Genomic DNA, 24,209 nt, shown 5'->3' with positions numbered 1-24,209 from the left:
ATACAAGAAAAAACAGCAGATTGTCTTGGATCATTGAAATTTCTCCTTTTTCTCTGTCAGAACCTAATAATAAAAATGTTGTTTTAAAACTCTGGCAGAAATGTAACAAATGTGTTTCTTGAAATAAAAAAGAGTTTTATTTTACACTGAAGAAATAATCTTATATGACATAATAATTCTTGTGTGGACACAATAGACACAGAATGGTTAGTTATGTGCCTATAGGTTATTTATGACATTGAGTATGTGTCCATATCAGCTATATGTACTGCTGGATATTGCTACAGTCCCACAAACATGGGCAGGATTCCCATTCTTACAAAGAGTTTTGAGGAAAATTGGAAAGGGCGAGTTGGTTGCGCCAAAAAGTAATGTTTTAGAGATCTGACAAGAGCAAACTTCTATCATTTTCTATAGAATCACCTCCCTCATGATGGCCCAGGTTAAGTGTATCGTATTTTTCTTTTGGATTTACAATGTGCAAGCCTCTAAAAAGCACATTTGTGTTTCAGGCAGCTGCTATCACATCTGATATCCTGGAGTCTCTTGGAAGAGATGGTCACTTCACACTCTTTGCTCCCACTAATGAGGCTTTTGAGAAACTTCCACGAGGTGTCCTGGAAAGGATCATGGGAGACAAAGTGGCTTCTGAAGGTACTGAAATGTCTTCCTCTATGAAAAGCCTCCCAGAATTCCAAGAAAAGAAAATTTTAAAAAAATGATTAAGTCATGACAATATTATCATCTTTGATAAGCGAAGGCAAAGAAAAACTTTTGCTCTGAAATAGACTATAAAAAAATCTTAAAAAAACAGAGCCCATGAAAGAGTCAGCAGAGTAATTAAATAATTAATAATTAATTTAAAAATAAGAATATCAGAAAGATCACATCATTTTTACTGCTTTCAAGTAAATAAAATAATTAGCAGGCATTAAAAAGGATTTAGCCATTGTTGAAAAGAAAAATTAGATCATGAAATTTTAACATCATATACATATTATGTAATGCCTTTAATTCTAAATTTATGCTAAAAGGTATAATTAAGTTGAGAAAATTGCCCAGTTCTCTTGGGCCACTATTTATATATACACAGAATTTGGCTTCATTCTATTCTCCCTTTTTATTTTCAAAGAGATTTTACATTGTGAGTAGTACATTTAACTTACTCAGCCTCTCCCAAAATACATTTAACCAATTTAAAATGAGAAATTTTGATGATGCAGATATAGATATAATACAGTGAGGAATAGATTCCTTCAGATATCTTACAAGAAATCATCTTTATTTTGGTTACTCTCCAGATGTTTTCTTTAGGGAATTATTTGTCTTATTAATCTTTTTAATATGCAGTTATTCTGTTATGAGCTGCTAATGCAAGATGTTGCTTGGGCGTTTAGGAATAGGCATCACTAATAAATACAGAAACCATTCCTTTTGTTTTCATATCAGAAATTACTTTCTTATGATAGTGGGAACTTGCTCTAACACATTTTCTAGTACTACACAATTCACCTCATACAATTGATCTTCTCTTCTTACTTCCTCCTGAGCTGAGCTACTTCTGTTGTATATAGTTAATGCAGTTAATTGAAACAATGGCCCTGGAACATAAACAGAATTTAAAAACCTTCAGTCAATACTTAGGTTTTAGATGTATTATATTTCTTAGGAAACTTAGGTCCACAGTGAAACATGTCTTTTAAGGGTTAAGTGCAATTTCCCTTGATCTTAAAACTTGCTGTTTTTAATTTATCCTCCAGCTCTCATGAAGTACCACCTTTTGAACACCCTTCAATGTTCTGAAGCTATCATGGGAGGAGCAGTCTTTGAGACTCTGGAAGGAAACACCATTGAGATAGGATGTGATGGTGACAGCATAACAGTAAATGGAATAAAAATGGTGAACAAAAAAGATATTGTGACAAATAATGGTGTTATCCATTTGATTGATCAGGTCCTAATTCCTGATTCTGGTAAGCAATGATTTCATATTCTTCCACCTACTACTGTTTATCAATAATGATGCCTCAAGAGTAAATCCATGAAAAATGAATGTGTAGTATAAGGAAAGGCATGTGAAACACATGTATAATATAGTGAAGTGAGTACGAAGGAGCCTGTGTAGTCACAGGCACTCCACACATGGAACTTTGGCTTTCCTGGACTTCTTAATATTTATAAAGATTCTCACAGTACTATAGTTTTTCTTGAAAATAGAAGGAAAGATATAGCCAAATGGTCAGCTTTGGATCACATTGTAATTGTAGCAAATAGCTTGTAGAGAACAGCCAAGAATTGATTTACTAATTTCAGGATGATGATAATAACAAAGATGACATTGTTGGGATGGTGATGGTTTACTTTATAGCCAAACAAGTTATTGAGCTGGCTGGAAATCAGCAAACCACTTTCACGGACCTCGTGGCTCAATTAGGCTTGGCATCTGCTCTGCGGCCAGATGGAGAATATACTTTGCTGGCACCTATGAATAATGCATTTTCAGGTATGTACTGGACACTGTCATTCCTGTTCTCTCTCCCACATCAATCCTCACATACACATTTTTTCTTCATCATGATTGTTTGCATTAAGTAATAATAGGCATTTTACCAGGTGTTGATTATTTCTTTATTACCTACACATTGTTAGCACTACATTGTCCCTATTAAAATGTGTTTCATTTCAAAACAATTCATTATATTAGGTAATAGCCTACAGGGAGTGAAAAAGTTTGTGATAAAGGGTATTCAGTTATTCTATGATTCTAATCATATTTCCAGCACACATAAGGGATGCATTAATAGATCTTAAGAAAAATTTAATCTAATTTGTTTATTTAACACCAACATAATAATTAAAAATAAGTAGTTATCTTTCTTATCTCCAAATTTGATTAAAGATGTCAAATTAGGGATCCCTGGGTGGCGCAGCGGTTTAGCACCTGCCTTTGGCCCAGGGCGCGATCCTGGAGACCCGGGATCGAATCCCACGTCGGGCTCCCAGGTGCATGGAGCCTGCTTCTCCCTCTGCCTGTGTCTCTGCCTCTCTCTCTCTCTCTCTCTGTGTGACTATCATAAATTAAAAAAAAAAATAAAAAAATAAAAAATAAAAGTTAGATTTAAAAAAAAAAGATGTCAAATTATAAATCAATAAAAGCAATAGATGATTTATTATACACTTCCATATTATGATGTAAATTATTATAAGTATTTAATCTAGTAGCTGCTATTCAAGGATGGTGTTTAGATTTTTTTTTTAAGGATGGTGTTTAGATTAATGCAACCTGCTACTTTTTCTAGAAAAGTGATTTCACAAAGACATATTTAAACTGCAAAGCAAAATTTAGCCATTAAAGAATAAGTATTATTTAAAAAATATTTTTTCGAATGCTACATTGTGATGCATAAATTAATGAAAAATCTGGATTCCTAGAAATGCTGTTATTCTTCTTTGTAATAACTATATCCATATGTGTGGGACATTAACCGACCTTTAAGAGGGTGTATGTGTTTTGATATTCTCTTCAGAAGTAAATATAAATTTACAAATGATTCATCAGTAGTGTTTCATGTGACTGATGTGTATCAAATTCTCAGAAAAAATCTTGGCCAATAGTAGAGTTTAACTTGTGCCAATGACTACATAAAGCTATGTAGCCATTACAGATATGAAATCCATTGTTTGGAACCCTTAGAATGGTGTTAGTCATTTGATGGAAGAGCTCACAGAGTTTCTAATTGGTGCATGGAATTCGTAGCCTTGAGCATTTATTTGATTCAGATATTTTATGAGTGCAGAATCCATAATATCCTTACTAGGAGGAGTTTTAATGCTTTCTAAATAATCCTTTTTCTTCATGAATTTATTTATAGATGATACTCTGAGCATGGATCAACGGCTTCTTAAATTAATTCTGCAGAATCACATATTGAAAGTAAAAGTTGGCCTTAACGAGCTTTACAATGGACAAAAGCTCGAAACCATTGGAGGCAAACAGCTCAGAGTCTTCGTTTATCGTACAGTAAGTGAATCAGGAAATGATAAAATAACCACGTTGGCCTAAATGTCAAATGACACGTCGTTGTCTAAGAATATTGTTACAACAAATGTTTCCAAAATTTTATTTTTGTAATAGTAAATATTCATAGGAAGAGTAGAAGAACATTCTTCATAGGAAGAATATTTAATAATAGTAAATATTCATAGGGAACTGAGTAATGTATGAAAAGACATAGAAAATGCACATATTAATAATTCAGATAATTTGTATTTGTTTCATTATAAATAACTTTCTGTTCTAAAACATTAATTAGGGCAGCGCGGGGGCTCAGCAGTTTAGCGCCACCTTCAGCCCAGGGTGTGATCCTGGAGACCCGAGATCGAGTCCCACGTCAGGCTCCCTGCTTGGAGCCTGCTTCTCCCTCTGCCTGTCTCCCTCTCTCTCTCTCACTCTCTCACTCTCTATCTCTCTCTCTGTGTCTCTCATGAATAAATAAATAAAATCTTAAAAAAATAAAACATTAATTATTTCTGTTCTATAAATCACTAAAACTCCTCTAAAACAAATTTGATTTTTGGATTCCCAGTTTCCAAACAAAACAAAACAAAACAAAACAAAATGGTACTTTTTCTATGGGCACATAAAGACTTCTGAACTCTATAAAATGGTTCTAATGTACTTCATCTGATGAAATATTGCTAGAAAATATTGCTTCTGAAAATTGCAATGCAAGAACAGTTGTGCTGTTCAATTTCTGTCCTGGCAACAAATGCATCTAGAGCTCAAAGATTTCACAGGAAGTCAAGCATTACCTGATATAACACAAAGCAGTTGCTCACTATAGTTCCACAATCCCAAGACACACATTTTATTTTTTTTTAATTTTTTTAAAATTTTATTTATGATAGTCACACAGAGAGAGAGAGAGAGGCAGAGACATAGGCAGAGGGAGAAGCAGGCTCCATGCACTGGGAGCCCGACGTGGGATTCGATCCCGGGTCTCCAGGATGGCGCCCTGGGCCAAAGGCAGGCGCCAAACCGCTGCGCCACCCAGGGATCTCCCAAGACACACATTTTACAGGATGCAGAAAGTGGCCTGTATATACTTGTTTGTTTAAAAACACTACAACCAAATCAATAATGTGACATAGTTGATAGAATCTTACAGTCAGGAAAACATAGCAAATACCTGCAAAGATCACAAAAGGCACTGAAGTCAGGAAACTTTATGGTTCAAGAGAGTCCTAAAGAGTTAAAGGGTGAAAGTTTCTTAAAGAGGGTATGAAAGAATGGTTCAAACCTGCAGAAGAATGATGAAAAATGTAGACATGGAATTCTATGGAATTTTTGTTATTTACTGATGAAACTACCTGCCTGACACATAGGTTAGCTTAACTAGTAGTAGAAAACCTGATTGAATAAGAAGTGTAAGGTCAGATTGTGCCAGACTTTAAAAACAGAAGTAAGATGTTTTTTCCTCTGGCTGGAGAGGTCAGGAGACCTCTTAGAAGAGTCAATCTATTAACTCAACTATGCATCTACTTCCACATATGACATTTCAAGTAAGGAAATGGACAGTTGTATCTTTCACTTCTTTGCTAGGCTGTCTGCATTGAAAATTCATGCATGGTGAGAGGAAGCAAACAAGGAAGAAACGGTGCCATTCATATATTCCGAGAGATCATCAAGCCAGCAGAGAAATCCCTTCATGAAAAATTAAAACAAGATAAGCGCTTTAGGTAAGCCTATTGGTCTCAGTTACACACACACACACACACACACACACACGCACGCACACAAAGTGAGAACTATTGGCATAGTTTTGTTTCAGAGTTAGTATTCCAAAAGGCATTGAGTATTCAGTATTACTGAAAATAGTAATTAGAATAAGTCCATGCAAATGTTTTCAAAATAAAAATATGTTCTTAACACTATTTTGCTTCCTGGTGCACCATAATATGATTTGGTGAGTGAAACAATCTAACAATCTAAAAAAAAGAAAAAGAAAAAGAAAATGCATGAACAATTTCTCATGATTTCCACCATAAATGGATTGTATTCTATTCCATGCATTGCTTGTGAGCATGCCTAAATCTAAATCTAACAGAATAAACATGTTTCTTTCCTGCTTAGCACCTTCCTCAGCCTACTTGAAGCTGCAGACTTGAAAGAGCTCCTGACACAACCTGGGGATTGGACATTATTTGTTCCAACCAATGATGCCTTTAAGGGAATGACAAATGAAGAAAAGGAAATTCTGATTCGTGAGTAGAAGTGAATACCAGATATTTGCCACCTGGGTTCAGGATCTAATTTCTTCCTCAAGCTTTCCTGACCAGAAGTCAGCCTCAAAAACACCCCCTTTTTAATATTCATATCTAAACCGGTTTCCCTTAATTTCACTTGGAATTCCTGGAGGACTACTCATTAATGCTCTAAATTAACAGCTTGCTGTCGTGGTTGTTGAGCTAGATGTTCACTTATGCTATTTCTGTTAAGGTCCACACAATTAGGTGACAAAGAACAAAAGTAGTCACAATTCCAAAAATAATTTGATTTTCTCTCCTCCCAGTAAGTTAAGTTGGCTAATATTTTGATTGAACAGACTGAAGTGACTATTTTGACATGGTGTTGATAGCAACTTGAGAGAACAATGACATGATGAGAAATTATAGTGCGGAAAAAAAGACAAAGAAATATTTTTATCCTTGGTCTTTCCAGTATCAAAATATCAAAAAATATGACATGTTATAAATATACATTTCCCCTGCCCCCAGGAGACAAAAATGCCCTTCAAAACATCATCCTTTATCACCTAACACCAGGAGTTTTCATTGGAAAAGGATTTGAACCTGGTGTTACTAACATTCTGAAGACCACTCAAGGAAGCAAAATCTACCTGAAAGGAGTAAGTTCTCTAGAATGAATTTATGATAGCATTCATCCATTGATCAATTATCTTAATGTTAATTATCATTAATTTATCATTGATATTATCCCTTGTTTTGATAGGTAAATGATACACTTCTGGTGAACGAGGTGAAATCAAAAGAATCGGACATTATGACAACAAATGGTGTCATTCATGTTGTAGATAAACTCCTCTACCCAGCAGGTTGGTAATTATGGAACTCATTAATGAATTAAATCCTTTTTCAATAGAAACCTAGATTTTCATTTCACACTTTCTTACCAATACTCATTTAATATTCCTCTGCATAGACACACCTGTTGGAAATGATCAGCTGCTGGAAATACTTAACAAACTGATCAAATACATCCAAATTAAGGTACAGAACATTACTGCATTTATTTCTAATGTGCTGAACAGATTGCAATTTTTAACATAAAAGACCAGAAATGTATACATTAATAGGTAGATTTCCATTAGACTTGGATTGCTTTTTGTAGATTATGAACCACTAGCCCATCTGTGAATAAATGACATAATTTCTTTTTGGTTTTATTCAACAAGTATCTGGTATGTGGGCCCAAGCAGTGTATTAAGTGTAATGGGAAATATAAGTTGAATCAGAGATGGCCCTTTATTTAAAAATTTACAGTCCAATTGGAAAGAAAAGACATAATGATAAAAAAACCATAATCTATCATTAAATACTTTGCTACAGAACATAAGGTAAAGTATTCACTTGTAAAAATTGTCACTAATCACAGTTTAGAGTTAAAAGCAAAAAAGTATTTTGCTTCTTTGTCCTCGTAGGGTCAAAGTATTGGAAAACATATGAAATACTATTTAATAAACATCTAACTTTAGATAAACTATTTTTATCATTTTTAAGACTTTGAGTAACAAATCCAATAATCTTTATGCCATCTGGCCCAATTTGCAGATTGAAAAATAAATTAAAGTGATGCCATAATTTTGTTAATAAAACTACTCATTTCATGTTACTAAATACAAATATTATTTTCAGTTTGTTCGTGGTAGCACCTTCAAAGAAATCCCCATGACTGTCTACAGTAAGTACATAATGAATATTTGTCACATGCAATTGGCAAGATGCAAAAAAAAGAAAACACAATAATTTTCTTTGCACTTGGAAGCAAAAATTGTTGATAATCTGGTATTTAGAATTCCAAACAATGGCAAATTTCATCCCACTTGAAGCAGGCTTAAGATCTGGATGAGGCCTCTCAGCCAGGGCCCTACCTGTCAGGTCCTATGAAATACTTCCCCATTCATCAGAAAAACAGGAATGATAAGATACGAGAATATGGTAAAATATGGAAAAGAGGCAAGGAAAAAAAGACATACAAACATACAAAGAGGAGACAAAAGGCACTCCAGAGTCACCTGAAAATTCAGATGTGTAAACACAGAACTAACACTGCTGAAGGATTTGTAGCTCATTCTAGCCTCAAGCTGTCAGCTCTCTAAGGACAAGGTAGGAGGTGATGTGCCAAAGAATCCTAATGTTTACGATCTAGCAGTTCAAAAACTCTCCCCATTCAAAATTGGACAAAGGAACAAAGAATTTTCCAGGCATTAAACCTAAAATTTCTAGATGCCAAGGTTCTTTTATCCCTGACTCTACCAGATTATCAAAATTAAACCTCTACGACTTAACAATGGTAAAGGGTATTCCATTCTCATAAATGTAACTTGTAGTACTCCTTTTTCAGTGTGGCTTTTTCTTCATTTGTCTTTTTTCTTTCTTTCTTTGTAGCTTTCAAAGTAGAAATTATTTTCATTTTGTTTTGACTCTACAATTAAACACTCAAAATGTACCAGTAGTAAAATCATTACTTCAATTCCCACATTTATCCTGGCTAGAAAATAATTCTATTTTATAATATGAGCATTGTTATTGTACTAAAAAATTTTTTCCTTTACACCAGTTATGGAAAAAGAATAAAGACAATGTAAGGAGCAAAACAAAATGTCTACTGCTCTTACTGATTTCAATTATGTAAGAATAACATATACAAATCAAGTATCTGGCCAGCTCAGCACTGTTTTAAAGATTTAGTTGGAATAGCTATGATTCAACATGGTATAAATTCAAGTATAGAAGTATACAATCTTGTACATATTTTAAAATAAATTAAAGAATCATTATGGGCTCTATTCATCAGAAATGTTATGTCATCTTTCTCAAAGTTGTGTACCTGCACCATATTTCTTTACCTTTCCTACTTTACCCATGATCAGTCCACTGCTTTCTATATATATGCCAATGCCATATTTTGCTTACAATGAGCCAAAGTCATATAATTCCTTTATTTTCCTCTATTATAATTGGATCCACACTCACAGAAAATAATAATAATTTCATGTATTTTATAAAATTATTCAAGTGTAATAAACCGCGTCTATCTACTCAAAAGATCTAAGAGCTCTGGGATTTACATTCCAATGCCAGATGTTTCTTTAACTCCTCCCCAGATGGGTATGCTGCTATGTAGAGGTATACTTCAAATAGAGATAGAGAATAATTAAACCTAAGATTTCATTCTTATGTTCCTTCATTGACTTGTCTCTAAAACTTTCTTAATTTCCTTGATACATATTACTGTTGTCCTCAAAATATCATACATTTCAATCGTAATGTGGAGAAAAATGCTCTGTGGGATATGATGCCAACAATATAGCATCTAAGGTACAACAGAATAAAATCTGTATTTAATCCTCAACCTGGGACCTGTCAAAACTACGTCTTCAGACAAGTAAGATTGAAACACAACTACAAACCAACTAAACATCCTACACTTCAACTTCTTTAATAAGAAGCAAAATTTTGGGCAGCCCCTGTGGCGCAGCGGTTTAGCACCGCCTGCAGCCTGGGGTGTGATCCTGGAGATCCGGGATCGAGTCCCACATCGGCTCCCTGCATGGAGCCTGCTTCTCCCTCTGCTTGTGTCTCTGCCTCTCTGCCTGCCTCTCTCTCTCTCTTCCTCTGAATAAATTAAAAAAAAAGAAGGAAAATTTTAAGCTAAAAGTAATTAAGCCCTTTAGATAGTAGCAGCACAGACCTCTGTGATGTGGACTTAATGGAAAGGTTCCTCTGTGGCAAGACCACCTGTAGGGTCAGTAATCGGATGCATAGATTTGATATATTTCAGAGCTTCATAATTTAAGAATTCAAGATAAAAATATTTGATCTGACTAAAACATTGTCATAATTAAAATCTAAATCCCGGGATGCCTGGGTGGCTCAGCAGTTGAGCACCTGCCTTGGGCCCAGGGCATGATCCTGAAGTTCCAGGATCGAGTCCCACATCAGACTCCCTCATGGAGCCTGCTTCTCCCTCTGCCTGTGTCTCTGCCTCTCTTTCTCTGTGTCTCTCATGAATGAATAAATAAAATATTTTTTAAAAGGATCTAGAACCCATATGAATTTTTAAAAGTTGACATTTCAGAAGTCTGAGGTGAGAACGTGACAGAAACCTGAATTGTGCTAACACTTCACCTCTAATGTGTCAACACAATCTGCTCTGATTGCCCAGTTAACTTTATATAGTGCAGCCCCACTGTCTAATGGAGCTATCTTTTAAGGCTTCTAATTAGAAATGACAAAAAGCAGTAGCTCTGGTTCCATGGCTCCAGAAGCACTTTTCCAGTTAATCTGTACAACCAAAAGCCAAACAAATAGTTTGCTATTTTAAATAAATTTTGCATATTATTGTCTTAGTTAGGTGAATGACACACACTTTAATACATACCTTCATTTAAAAAAAAGATTGTGATGACAGGGCGCCTGGGTGGCTTAGTGAGTTAAGCGTCTGCCTTTGGCTCAGGTCGTGATCCCAGGGTCCTCAGATCGAGTCCCTCCCTCATCAGGCTCCCTGTTCAGTTTCAGTCTGCTTCCTCCTCTCCTTCCTGCCCCTCCCCCTGCTTGTGTTCTTTCTCTCTCTCACTCTCTCACTCACTCTCTCTCAAGTAAATAAATAAAATCTAAAAATAAATGATCATGATAATAAAGCTGAAAATTAAAGAAAGACATTTTAGCCAATAACTTAAATATTGCTCATATCATATTTGTTGCATAGAGCTCATATATGGCCGGCTGAAATTTATTTTTATTTTTAATTATTCTGAACTATTTTTCATATTTTCCTTTCTGTATCACTGTTATCAGATGCATGAAAAATATTTTGTCTTTGTCTTTCATTTTTTCTTCTGAGAAAGAATCCATCAATGCAATTTAAGATATTATGAATTGCATGAAATTAATCATGTTTATTTGTCTTCTGTTGCTATGCAGCCAATATTTTCAAGAAGTACAAAAGAAGGTAAAGAGCTTTAGTGGTGCAGTTCAAAATCACAGAGTTCTAGATAGAATTCCTCACTTAGTGTGTATATATTTCACTGGAACAAATCCAAGTCACTGGACTTCGGAGTACACCATCTGGACGTGAGAAGATAATAGAAAAATGTAACATGAATATTTCCTGTATCTGACTGCCTGAACATATTACCACAACCTATACCTTAGTACTCAACAAAGATTAAAAAAAAAAGACAGTTTTGTTCAGGTTGTTTTTAATGTAAACATCATTTATGTTCCACTTTCTATACTTTCAGCAACTAAAATTATAACCAAAGTTGTGGAACCAAAAATTAAAGTGATTGAAGGCAGTCTTCAGCCTATTATCAAAACTGAAGGTAAAAATCAATGTTATACATGGTTCCTTTTATTGTGGAAAAAAATCCAAATAATAGACTGATTTCTATGAATGTATCTACATTCTTTTTTAAACTAACATGCTAAATATTTCTATATCAATGGCATGCTCATGTAATTGTAGAATGCGGAATGCAAATTATTTAGCAGAGTAGATGTGCATTCCTAATACTTTCAGTACATTTGCTTGTACTTGATTTCATTTGAACCTAATTGGCCATTGCTTTAACACTAGTACCCAGATGAATCAATAAGTAAACGAACAAACAAATAAATCCTGAGCTTTTTTAAAAATTTGAATTAATTTAATTTTTTATTTTATTTTATTTTTTTACTGAAGTTAGACTACACCAGAGTATTTTTTTGTAGCTTCATCTCCAATCTCCCCACATGGATGTCTTGTTATAAGAAGCTCTTCAAAAAATACAGGCTTTGTATTCTCAAAAGAGCGTTGAAGCTATACATTGATGAAGGCTTTAAAAATTACAACCACATATGATATATTTTTAAGTTAGACTACCAGAAACAGAAGAGGGAATAAGTAGCTGGTGCAGTGAGTCAAACCTTAAGATTCTTAATTGCAGTCCTGAACTTCTACCCTTACTGTCTATGTTGGCCAACTCCAACATCTTTGATGGTATCTTCATTTCATGTATTTTAATTATTACCAAGGGTCAGACCTTAAGAATGATTTTTTTTATGTCTAAGCATTTTAATGTGGTGACACACCACAAAGAAAAGACCAAGTTTTCTTCTTTATTTTGTAAGAAGGATAGAAACAGTCTTCCAAAAAAAAAAGGGTGAAAAATTCATGTTTTCAGTTGAATCTCAAAAAATTCTTATATTAATTATCTTTGATTTTGATATTTCTTCTCATTCTATCAACTGAGATGGCAATTTCTTGAATATTTTTGTCTATTCCTTTAAAGGCAAACCTAGATTTCCATTTAGATATTGGAAACATGTATGCAATAGTTTATTTCCTAGCTAATTAGTTATCTATATTTTTATTTCTTCTTAAGACCTAAAATTGATGTAGACTTTGAAATTTGTGCTTATCTAAAAAAAAAAATACTCTGCTTATGGTCATTTCATTGCTTTTACATTTTGATGAGAACTTGGTGTCTTAAGAAATTAAATCATAGAATTTTCTTGTTAACAAAATGTTTCTTGATCATTTTAATGAAAAATGATCAAATTGTCCTTGGTAATACATTTGTCTTTAACATTCTTGTGCTGTTTTTAAAATTAGATTCCCTAAAATTTTGTATAATCATAGATAGCTTCTGTAATCAAAATGATTCACATGTGCTGTTCTTATTTTCAAAGATTCCTATCTTTCCTTCCAAGCGTCTTCATTTATCTTCCCAATCTTTGTCTGTGGGAATCTACTATATTAATCTTTCTTCAATTAGGAACACAGTGAAGCATCAACTCTATCTGGGTTCTTCCTATAAAGGAAAAAGGATGAAAAATGGAGTCAGGTCACCTATGCATTAAAAACTCTTCAGTTCAAAAATTCAGAAGTTTTACTTCTGTGTAACATACTGAAGGAAACAAAATGATTACCTTGGCAGCCATTTACAATTGTTCAGCTCTAAGATTGCTATTTGCATTTCATTCTCATTTAACTTTTGCAGGTTCTTTATTTTTTCTTTTTTTGCAGGTTCTTTAATGTTTCTTGAATTCTTACTAAATGTAATAGGCTCCAAAACACAATTTTAAGATGTCTCTTATAGGGGCGCCTGGGTGGCTCAGTGGTTGAGTATCTGTCTTAGGCTCAGGGCGTTAATCCCAGGGTACCGGGATTGAGTCCCACATCCGGCTCCCTGCAGGAAACCTGCTTCTCCCTCTGCCTATGTCTCTGTGTATCTCTCATGAATAAATAGACTTTTTAAAAAATATTTATTTATTTATTTATTTATTTATTTATTTATTTATTTATGAGAGAGAGAGAGAGAGAGAGAGAGAGAGAGAGGCAGAGACACAGGAGGAGGGAGAAGCAGGCTCCATGCCGAGAGCTGGACGTGGGACTTGATCCCGGGTCTCCAGGATCGGGCCTTGGGCCAAAGGCAGGCCCTAAACCGCTGAGCCACCCAGAGATCCCTCTCATGAATAAATAAATAAAATCTTAAAAAAAATAATTTTCTTACAAAATGTACTTAACCAAATTATAGAATTAAGCATAAACAACTGAAATTCATTTCAACAAATATTTGATGAGCATCTTATTATTGTAATGGGCACTCTACTAGGTACTCATATTTTATCAAATATTAAAAAAAGATTTGATAAAAATCCCTGCCTACATAGAGTGTAATGTAAGACGGTGTTTCTGAAATTTCAGTTTAAGCTTTCCTAATGAAATGTCGACTTGGATATTTTATTAACTCATTTCCTGTTCTTAAACTCCTTAAGTATATGTTCTTTTGAAATTTCTAAACCTTAAAAACCTGGCCTTACATTTGATACTCAAGATCCCTTGATACCATAGTATGGTATGAAGTGTTCCTTATTTGAAAGAACAATTGTTTTCACTATTTTAGATTGTTCTAGACTAATTCTGGGTAATGGTGTACCTTGACAATTTCTGGACAAGCAAATAAATCCTCTCAAAGATAAAGCAAATATGGTGATATTCAACTGTTGAAGGGTGTTACAGTATGAGTTAAATGTACTGAACCTTACTCTTCTTCTCTGTGAAATAGTCTCAGTTAACTAATGTAGTAATCAGCTTTCTAACATTCAAAATGATTTTCTCTGGGAGCAAAATCATTTTGGAAGCCAAATGCAACACTGTTTAACTTTTGTATTTGAAGGACCATTTAATTATTAATTAGCAAATTCTTGCATCATTTTCATATATAAGGTAAGTACTCAAATTTATTTTCACATGAAACCTGAAATTCAGTGCCTTAAATATAGACATAAAGTTGAAAATTTTAAATGTTCAGTCTTACCTCCATTGGATAAAGTGTACAATACTAATTAAAATTTTAATTTAATTTAATAGGGAAAGAGTAATCGATGACCCCACTATAGTAAAGTAAGATCTACACTAGCTATCATTAGAGCAACTCAAATTTGTACATATTGTATGATGCACAAAGTATATAATACCTTGTGTGATCCTACTTTATAACTACAAACAAATGGATGGAAATGCTAACTGCTAAAACAGATGAAGGTAATTTTAACAGCATACCAGTGGATTGAGCCATTTGTTCTCATAAATACTGCCTAATTTGAAGACAATGGGAAATTATTAAAACTGATTTCATAAAGGCTGAGACCACTTGTTTGAATAACATCAAATGTTGAAATAAATTTCCTGTTCTGCTAAAGTTAAAGAACCGCTTTAATGTGATAATTTGTCTCCTAAAACAATGACTCAGGACCCACAATAACAAAGGTCAAAATTGAAGGTGAACCTGAGTTCAGACTGGTTAAAGAAGGTGAAACAGTAACTGAAGTGATCCATGGAGGTACGTTATGTGTATTTCTTAAAGCCTAGTTAGGGCCACTGTGATTATTTTGAAATAGTGTTGGTTAAATATATTGAATATTTGATGTTTTCTCTTGACTTTTGTATAAATTATAGGAATATTCACTTCATTTATAGGTTCTTCCCATTAAGTGGTTTTTTTTTTAAATCTCTTCCAAGCAAATAAAGTACACTTTACCTTTAATGAGTTAAAGTAATTTAACTACTTGAAATTAATTTACCCATTAAGTCACCAGGTCCAATAAAATCGTCATTACTGTGTAGATGCCAGTGATGAATATGAAATGTAATGATAACAATAATATCAATACAAAGAAATCTATTGGACTTAGTAGAAAAAATGGCCATTATGTTAACATTACTATTAAGTCATTGATGAGATTTATGATAAGGCTCCCACTCTAATTATGTATAATTCCCTGGATTCTCAGTAAATACTCATTCCACAGTCAGAAAACAAATATGACGTGGAGAATTAGCTTGCCAGCGCTCTCTCCCTCACCCAGGATTCAGGACGTAACACTACTTTTTAGATGTTTGTTGAATCTGCTCGAGATATGTCCTCAAAATGATTATGATTGAATTCTAAATGGTATTGCTTCAAGAAACATATTTAATCATTAAAATGGCAGTTTAGATACCATAAGGGATACATCAGCTGTGTTTTTCTTCCCCTACTTTTAGAGCCAATTATTAAAAAATACACTAAAATCATTGATGGAGTGCCTGTGGAAATAACTGAAAAAGAGACAAGGGAAGAACGCATTATTACAGGTAATCTTTGATTCCGAACATGGAACTCTGCCTAAATTATAAAGGTAAAACCATAGTAAATCTTAAAATATCTCTCTCTATAAGAATCATTAGAGAAATGGACTAAGTCATTTTCATGGTGGTTACTGAAGTTATTTCTTTTTGTCAGAAACGTAGATTACATATTATTTTAAATATGTAATCTATGTTTTTCTCTGAATTGAAATTTGTGGATAAATCTATAAGCATGCATTTTCATTATGCAGATTCATACATGCTATATAATATTTTCACTTTGCTATTTATTAATGAGTTAATAAATCCTAGAAGAAAAACCATTCCCTCCTTTGATTTTCTATTTTGCTTAAGGCCTACACTACATCTCTACATGCATATAGGCAACATTGTGTAAGGCAATGGATCCATAATTTTAGTGAATCTCTGTGTCAGTCTCCCACTAATGAATTAGCCTAAAATTCTTAAATCAGCTATTTTGCAAGTCTTTGTTTAAATGAGCAGTCAGCAACTATGGCTTGTACCACCTACTTATGTAAAGTTCTACTGGAACCCAGTATAACCATCCCTTCATTTAATGTATATAACTATTTTCATCCTGCAGTGACTATTTGAATACCTGCAACATGAGTCATATGGCCTATAAAGTCTAAAAATACTTACTATCTGGCCCTATAGAGAAGTTTGCCTACCGCTCTTTTAGAACTTTTTTTTTTTTAATTGTCTTTCTTTCAGGTCCTGAAATAAAATATACTAGAATTTCTACTGGTGGTGGAGAAACAGAAGAAACTCTGAAGAAATTGTTGCAAGAAGGTCAGCATGTCTAGAAAAATAAGAATGTGACTATACCTAAGCTATCTGTTTCAAAGTCTAAAATAATTGTTGAGGCCTTTTATATACTTTCTACTCTATGTCATTCCTTTGTTCGAATTCCATGCCAACACATGAAAAATGTCCAAAGATAGAGAATTAAACTCAAATGACAGTCAAATTGATTGTTTTGTTATATATTTGTTATATATTGTTCAACAGCTTTATAAAATGTTGGCTTATCAAAAACCGCACTACAACTGGAGAAAGAATCAAGTGTTGGTCTGGAATTCATTGTTAGCCAGATGCCATTATACATCGCATCAAGTGCCCTGTGTTTTTATTACATAAACCAATTTCTGCTATAAATATGTATCCTCTCAGAGGTCACCAAGGTCACCAAATTCATTGAAGGTGGTGATGGTCATTTATTTGAAGATGAAGAAATTAAAAGACTTCTTCAGGGAGGTTAGTAAAAGGGAAATAACTAACCCGCTTAACAGGTCCTGAAGACAGAGTTCTTCAACTTTTTAAAGACTAAGCATTCAGGTTTTTCTTTTAATAAGATTGAAAAAGACAACATGATGTGTTGTCTTAAGAGATTGATTGACTTGATAATAGTTTAAGTAATAATAACAAAGAAATGATTACTAGCTTAAAGTCTTTAAAAAGTTCCATGGTATAAAACTTGGGGAGCAATGAATATTTTTTTTCTTTGATACAGATAACTGTAAGGATATTTCAAGTATCTGGCAAGGGAATACTTTTCAAATTGTTAGTTTTTTAAAGAAGCCCAAATTGACATATATTTTATATTAAAAAAATGTATTCACTGCCCCCAGAACAATAATAAAAGGCATGTGTATGGATTTTTTTAAGTGCATAGATCTAGTAAAAAAAACAGTGCATTTAGTAATTTTCTTTTCCAAACTACATTCTTGAGAATGGATATCTGTTTCTTCTAACAGTTTGAGTGATAATCTATACCTAGATATGTAAATTATTTTGCATATGAAATTAATCTTTAAAGTACAGAATGTTCTCTGTCTATGGCATTAAAATGAACTACTTTTAAAAGCAAAAAAGAAAAAAAAGAATTCAAAATCTTACACAAACTATAAATTATAATTATTCAAATAGTAAATGCTAATAAAACATAATTTGGGTAATTGGCATTTCAAAATTGAACATCTAGTTCATTTTACGACAACAAAAGTATTTAGATGACAAATTAAAGAAACAAGTTTTAAATTATTCAGAAAAATCAAATATGTTTCCTGAAATATACTATGAAGTGAGAAGCACAACTGCATTTCAGTATTTATCCAAAATAGCATCCAAGATGGCTTTTCTGCTTAAATTGTATCCCTATGTTCAAGATGATGTAAATTCTCTTGGAACCATGCATATTATAGGTAATTGTTTCTTTATTCTTTAACATAGGTAAAAATCTCTTTATATAGTATTGAGACTGTTTGGTAATAAATAATTTTTATTGAACCGATGATTGAATTTCCCCTCTATAGGAAAATATGTGTCTGAAAAATACATGATTTCCTTTCAGACTGCAGGGAGTGTGTGACACAGCCAAAGCCATCAAAAATTGGAGGTTTTCTGTATGATCTAATACAGAATTCACTCATCTATTCACAAATGTTTAATTGCTAGGAAAACAAGGATTGGAGGGAAGAGGTGAAGACATTATGAAGATTAAATTGAATTCTTTTTTTTTTTTTAAGTTCTTACCATAGTAGGCAGCTTTGTAGAATGGCAGTGCTTTTTAGAGAATGAATCAATTAGTAGCTGCACCAATATATACATCACTTTACTTTATTTAGGCTTAAACTTCAGGTAAGTATGTTTTCCTCTCCTTTAATAAGTGCCACTTTACAAATTGACTACAAACAATGAACTAAGTACATAACAATAACTTTAGGCAAAAGAAAACATATCTGCTAAAGAATATGATATTCAAATTTTAGCTAATGAAATCTTTCTTTAACTCCTGTTTCTTTTATCCCAGAGGGTTGATTCTTTTAGTTCCCAACATTTGGTTTCTTTACACACCTATAAAGCATTAAATGCCACATCATAAGTTCTTTATCAAAACATTTCTAAGGTTTTCTGCACATAATAAAGACAATATAAGAAGTATAGTTAGTTGTATCTGGACACTAATTGGGCATGGTAGGGTTTTTTTCTAGCCCTTAAAATCAAAGGGTCATCACTGAGTTATAAGTGTCTAGATCCTGAGACTCCTATTTACAAAGAAGCTGCTATGAATAAAGATTATATCCTGCAAGACTGGCCTTTGTTCTTTCAGAATACAAATTATTGATCTCTATCCAAACTATAGTCTTTTTTTTTTTAATGATGGATCTACTAGACAAGGACTTTATTTTTTTTATTTCTGTTTTTGCTTTTTATTTTTATTTTTATTTTTTTTTAAATAAATTTATGTTTTATTGGTGTTCAATTTACCAACATACAGAATAACACCCAGTGCTCATCCCGTCGAGTGCCCCCCTCAGTGAAAACTATAGTCTTTATCTCAAAACTTGGAGTTTTCAATCTACACTGCTCATAGTGGTACATATAGTACATTTTGATAAGTTGAGTGTATTCCTCAATTATTTTAGTCATGACTGGTAGCATGGCTAAGTGGTCCTCTTGGTACCAATATTGTGATTTATTGCTGAAGTACTTCGGAGCCCTTAACTCGAAAATATTCTCATGAAATGTACAGAATTTCACATTTATCTTAGGTAAAGCTATATTTACTGAACCTACTAAAGTATTAAGGGAGAATATCAACCTATAGAGAAAGGAACAAAAAAAGAAGTCATTTTAGATGGTTTTGACAAATCTGCCAATATAACATGTAAAGCCTGTGTAGGGAATAGGGATCAGCTTGTAGGTCTGGCTTTTGATTTGGGCTCTAATTCAAACTATAAGTAAGTTAATTCTTCTACTTGGTTTCCTCATCTGAAAATGAGGAAAGTAATGTTACTTACCTACATCTTAATGAGTTAATGTATGAAAAGTACTTGGAATAATACTCTGCAAATACAAGCTCCCAGTAAGTATCACGACCAATTATATTTACATAATAAACATATAATATAAACTTATGATAGTAATATTTTACACCTAACTTATTTCTGAGAGCCATAGCCATATAAACATGCAAGTCATAAATAATTGGGCTGAAGCATTTTGCATGTTTCACGAAATGTGGTAGGGAGGGGCATTCATATGATTGGTTTATCTTCCAACCATTTGTTTCTCTCAACATGATATGACTCATTCATTTTGAGATAGCAGAGAGCCATTGGAGACAAATCTGATTTTCTGCACTTTATTCATGCTTTCTTCTAAAGATGTTTTTTTGCTATAGTTTATACTTCTTATTTTAGTATTATCATAGCAAAATAGTAATAAATTAACAAATTACTTAATTGGATGTTGCCGAGTGTATGAAAGAAAATCTGAGTGTAAGTGCTTCTTTTGAAATGTAATGTCTCAAATACTTCTACCTTGTTTTAAATTATACAATAACTGCCATTTGGAGTTTAATAAGGCTATTATAAACAATAGTCTGGGACGCCTGGGTGGCTCAGTGGTTGAGCACCTGCCTTTGGCTCAGGTCGTTATCCTAGGGTCCGGGTATCAAGTCCCACATCGGGCTCCCTGCAGGGAGCCTGCTTCTGAACCCTCTGCCTGTGTCTCTGCCTCTCTTTCTGTGTCTCTCATGAATAAATAAATGAAATCTTTAAAAAAAGAAAAGATCTTAGTCACTGATTAAAATTTAGAGCCATCTTTTCTTTACTATATTCTATAAGCCATTATTTTGTTACCAAATAAACCTGAAATTAATAAAAATATATCAATTGGAGCATATTCCATAATTCAGGCTTTCCTATCTCAAGTAAACTTTCCCCTACTATCTAATTTAATGAGGTTTTCTATGGTTCTGTATTCTACTATTAATATGATATTATAAATGGTTATAAATCGTATATTTTGTGGAGAAAAAGAGCATGTTGGAATGTGCCACATAGAAACAAACTTATTCAAACATTTTAAAAATGTTTCTTGGTGACATGCAGCCAACATTACTGTTGGTGGTAGTTTCTTGCTTTACTTTTTAATGGAATTTCAGAGAATTGAAAAAATATATATAATAGAAAAATCTTTACCTGATTGACTATAGATAATATATAAATGCAAAAAGTCAAAATTTGGAGAAAAATATTTTTTAAAGATAAGCAGAAAAATGAAGTCACTGTAGGAACCACATTTATTCTTTGATCTTAAGTATCCATTAGCAGAGTGAAAATGTGAATTAGGTTAACTGATGAGTTAAAGAAAAACAAAAAAATTGGAAATATTTTGCAACTATAACAACAAAAAACTGCATAGCTCTGAAACACTTGAAATTCTTAAATAAGAAAACTTTTATTATTTTTATTTTATTATTTTTAACTAATTTTATAAATGGTCTTGTAGGATTAAAGTCAAATTCGGCAGTATGTTGGCACACATTTCCTGAATCGTTTAATATTATATTTCTAGAATTATTAGGCCAATGCTATTGTCCTCATATTCTAATTTAATCATGAATTAATTTACAAGGAGAATTTTACAGAGGCAGAAGTCTGATACATCACAAATAGGAGTGACTGGAGAAATGACTGGATATCTCTGAGAAGATACTTCTGCTAAGCTTTATATAATGTTAAACATCCCTTCATCATAAAGCAATGCTTTTTATTAAAAAAGTGAAAAAGTCATGTAAGTCACTTACTCTGTGGGACCCCAAATACAATAATGAAACAATGTTTTGCAAATAGTGAGCATTCATTTTGATATGTAGAAAACAAACGTCTGTGTGTGGCCAATGAAAAAGTTCCACTATTCCAAAAGAAAATCTACATGTTTAAGCAATGCTTATTTTAAGACTTCATACTTTTCTTTACTTACGGTCTCTTTTCTGATGTTAGAAATAATTTCAAAGTATTTCTCACTACAACTATTTAATTCTAGACACACCTGTGAAGAAGATACAAGCAAACAAAAGAGTTCAAGGTAAATATATTGATAGTAATGTGCATATGGCACACATGTTTTGTTATGTTAAGAAAAGTCAAAGGATAGAGTTTTAATATATTTTATTGGACTTTATTGTCTTTTAGGGAGAAAAGTTAGCAAATTTGAGGCAAAGTATTTTGATGACAAAAACCAGAAAATAAATTATTCATGCTCTGCACTATTAGTAAAATCTAAGGATAGTGAATGTTAAAGGAAAGGCAATTATACTCATCTAAACTGCTAGATTTTTGGAACCACCGAGGTAGACTCAAGTAGAGTTAAGTTAAAAAGAAATCCTTGAATAAGAGCCAAGCAACAGTCGGTTGCTAGTGAAACTGAACTCTCTAAAAATGTTATTATTTGAGATCAGGCTACAGTTTACTTGAAACAAAAGTAAATTTACTTGAAACACAAGTAAATTAAAATTTTTACACATATAGAAAGTTATTAATATAACTTTGTACAAAATTTTGATATAATGTGTAGATTATACACATGTATATATCACCCATGCACTATAATTTTCTTCATAATTATATTTATGTGCATTTTCTAATCTTTCACTTAAGTTACCTTGCATTTTGATACATTAAATAATCAAAGATTTTCCATGTGGAACTTAGAGTAAGTTACAAGTTTGGAACTTCTAAAATAATTACATATTAATGGTCAAAAGAAATTGCAAGGCTTATAAATGCACTACAGGTACATCTGATTTTAAGCCAATCCAATGTAGACACTTGAAATTAAAAATCAATTGCACAAATGATTTCTAACTGAAGGTTCTGTCAGGGATTTCTTCTACACATCCTAATCCATCCAAATTTCTGAAAGAACTAAAATTCTCAAACTTTATTATTTTCATATACTTTTGATCAAAAGATAACCTTGAATTTATCCTCATAAACAGAGGATATAACTAAGAAAACATAATGTGTATTACAATAAGAAATGATGGTCTTTATGGATATAGTCATACACAAAATATCACATTGTTAAATTCTAAAGTTCCATCACATTTACAATCTATGCATTCTCCCTTCTTCCTAACAGGATCTAGAAGAAGATCAAGAGAAGGTCGTTCTCAGTGAAAATCCAGCAACCAGACAACAAAGTTTATACAACTCTAATCAATAACCTGATCTTAAAGGATAATTATGAGAGCCACATTGACTTCAGGAAATGAACCACCAGCACAAAAAAGCAATCATTGAACACTTCTGAATACAAATTTCATCTTTTTTTTCTCTGAATGAAATTATAGGGTTAGTCTCCTGTGGGATAGGAACTGAAGGAAATAGAACACCATATATACAGGTTTTTACATCCTGACATTAAAAATTCTAGCTAACTTTGAAATCCATCAAAGAAAATTCTTGTCAAAGGATTTCTTATAACTTAAACCTCACATTCAATTAAGAAGATTGAATCTTGAATCTAAGAAATAGATAAAATGTATGCAAGCAGTTACTTCCCCTTGGGAAGCTAATTTATAAAAATGGGTGCTCAGTATTAAAAAGAAAAACAAAACTTTTACACATTTCTAATACAATGTGGGTTTACCAGTAAATTATGTTACTTCTACAACTAATTTTATACTCTTGAAATCTTTGTCATATGCTTTTTGCAATACATATTTTTTTCTCAAACATTTCAATAAAACTTTTTTTTTTCAGTTATAAACAGATTACTTCAAATTGGGTAGTTCAGAAAACTCAAGGTTTAAATTAGTAAGTGATTTGGACTTGGGAACAGGACTTTATACCTCTTTCTTTTTATAACAAATATTCATTAAAGGAAATTGAATGAATTTATTGTTTCTTGAATTTTTAAAACTATTATGTTATATAAAGAATCATTACACAATAAAGCAATCATTTAAGCATCAACTGAGTAGTTAATATAACCCTAGAACCATGGTAGGTTGTGAAGATCCAAAACATGAATCAGACAGATACTGTTCTCAAAGGGTAAAGAGACAAATCACCAATAATTCACAATGCACCGTAAGCTGTAGTAGAAAATAAACAGTACCACACAAACACAAGTATCAATCAATTTTTCCTAGATTTTTTTTAGATATAGGAAAAGGCACAGAGATGCTCCTAAGTTAACTAAAACTGAAGTAATTTAAGAGTCCACTGCATGTCAAAAGAGGGGAAGAAAAATATTTGCAGAAAACAATAAAGAGATCAGTTGATCTACTCAGATCTCAACAAGTACTATCTTCACTTGGTCTAATTGAAATAAAAGCAACTGGGGAACAGAATCCATACTGATGAGAAACTGAGTAGTGATGGTGTAGTAATATTATAGCAAGCTTGTAAAACTGAGGAAAGACAGACTAGAGATACCAGTCTTGATCACAGATGTTCAGCTTGGATCAGAG

General features: G+C 32.8%; 1 protein-coding gene across 4 annotated transcripts in view; it reads left to right on the top strand.

The window, feature by feature from the left end:
• The window catches only part of POSTN (periostin), a 42,022-nt gene extending 18,392 nt beyond the window's left edge, over positions 1-23,630 (top strand). Inside the window, exons 7-23 of one of the 4 annotated variants that reach the window (XM_055317297.1) lie at positions 513-654; positions 1,761-1,973; positions 2,369-2,503; positions 3,873-4,021; positions 5,603-5,739; positions 6,134-6,264; positions 6,778-6,908; positions 7,013-7,115; positions 7,223-7,290; positions 7,936-7,981; positions 11,547-11,627; positions 15,042-15,131; positions 15,836-15,925; positions 16,655-16,732; positions 17,114-17,197; positions 21,776-21,817; positions 22,874-23,630. In XM_055317297.1, the coding sequence (XP_055173272.1) occupies positions 513-654; positions 1,761-1,973; positions 2,369-2,503; positions 3,873-4,021; positions 5,603-5,739; positions 6,134-6,264; positions 6,778-6,908; positions 7,013-7,115; positions 7,223-7,290; positions 7,936-7,981; positions 11,547-11,627; positions 15,042-15,131; positions 15,836-15,925; positions 16,655-16,732; positions 17,114-17,197; positions 21,776-21,817; positions 22,874-22,911 (1,758 nt within the window). In that variant the 3' untranslated portion in view covers positions 22,912-23,630. The remainder of the gene's footprint in view (positions 1-512; positions 655-1,760; positions 1,974-2,368; positions 2,504-3,872; positions 4,022-5,602; positions 5,740-6,133; positions 6,265-6,777; positions 6,909-7,012; positions 7,116-7,222; positions 7,291-7,935; positions 7,982-11,546; positions 11,628-15,041; positions 15,132-15,835; positions 15,926-16,654; positions 16,733-17,113; positions 17,198-21,775; positions 21,818-22,873) is intronic. The other 3 variants (XM_055317299.1, XM_055317300.1, XM_055317301.1) reach the window with 3 other exon arrangements.
• The last annotated feature ends 579 nt before the right edge of the window (positions 23,631-24,209 follow it).

Source organism: Nyctereutes procyonoides, unplaced genomic scaffold (genome assembly GCF_905146905.1).
Source record: "Nyctereutes procyonoides isolate TBG_1078 unplaced genomic scaffold, NYPRO_anot_genome, whole genome shotgun sequence".
NCBI lineage: Eukaryota > Metazoa > Chordata > Mammalia > Carnivora > Canidae > Nyctereutes > Nyctereutes procyonoides.
This window is presented reverse-complemented; position numbering and strand designations above follow the sequence as displayed.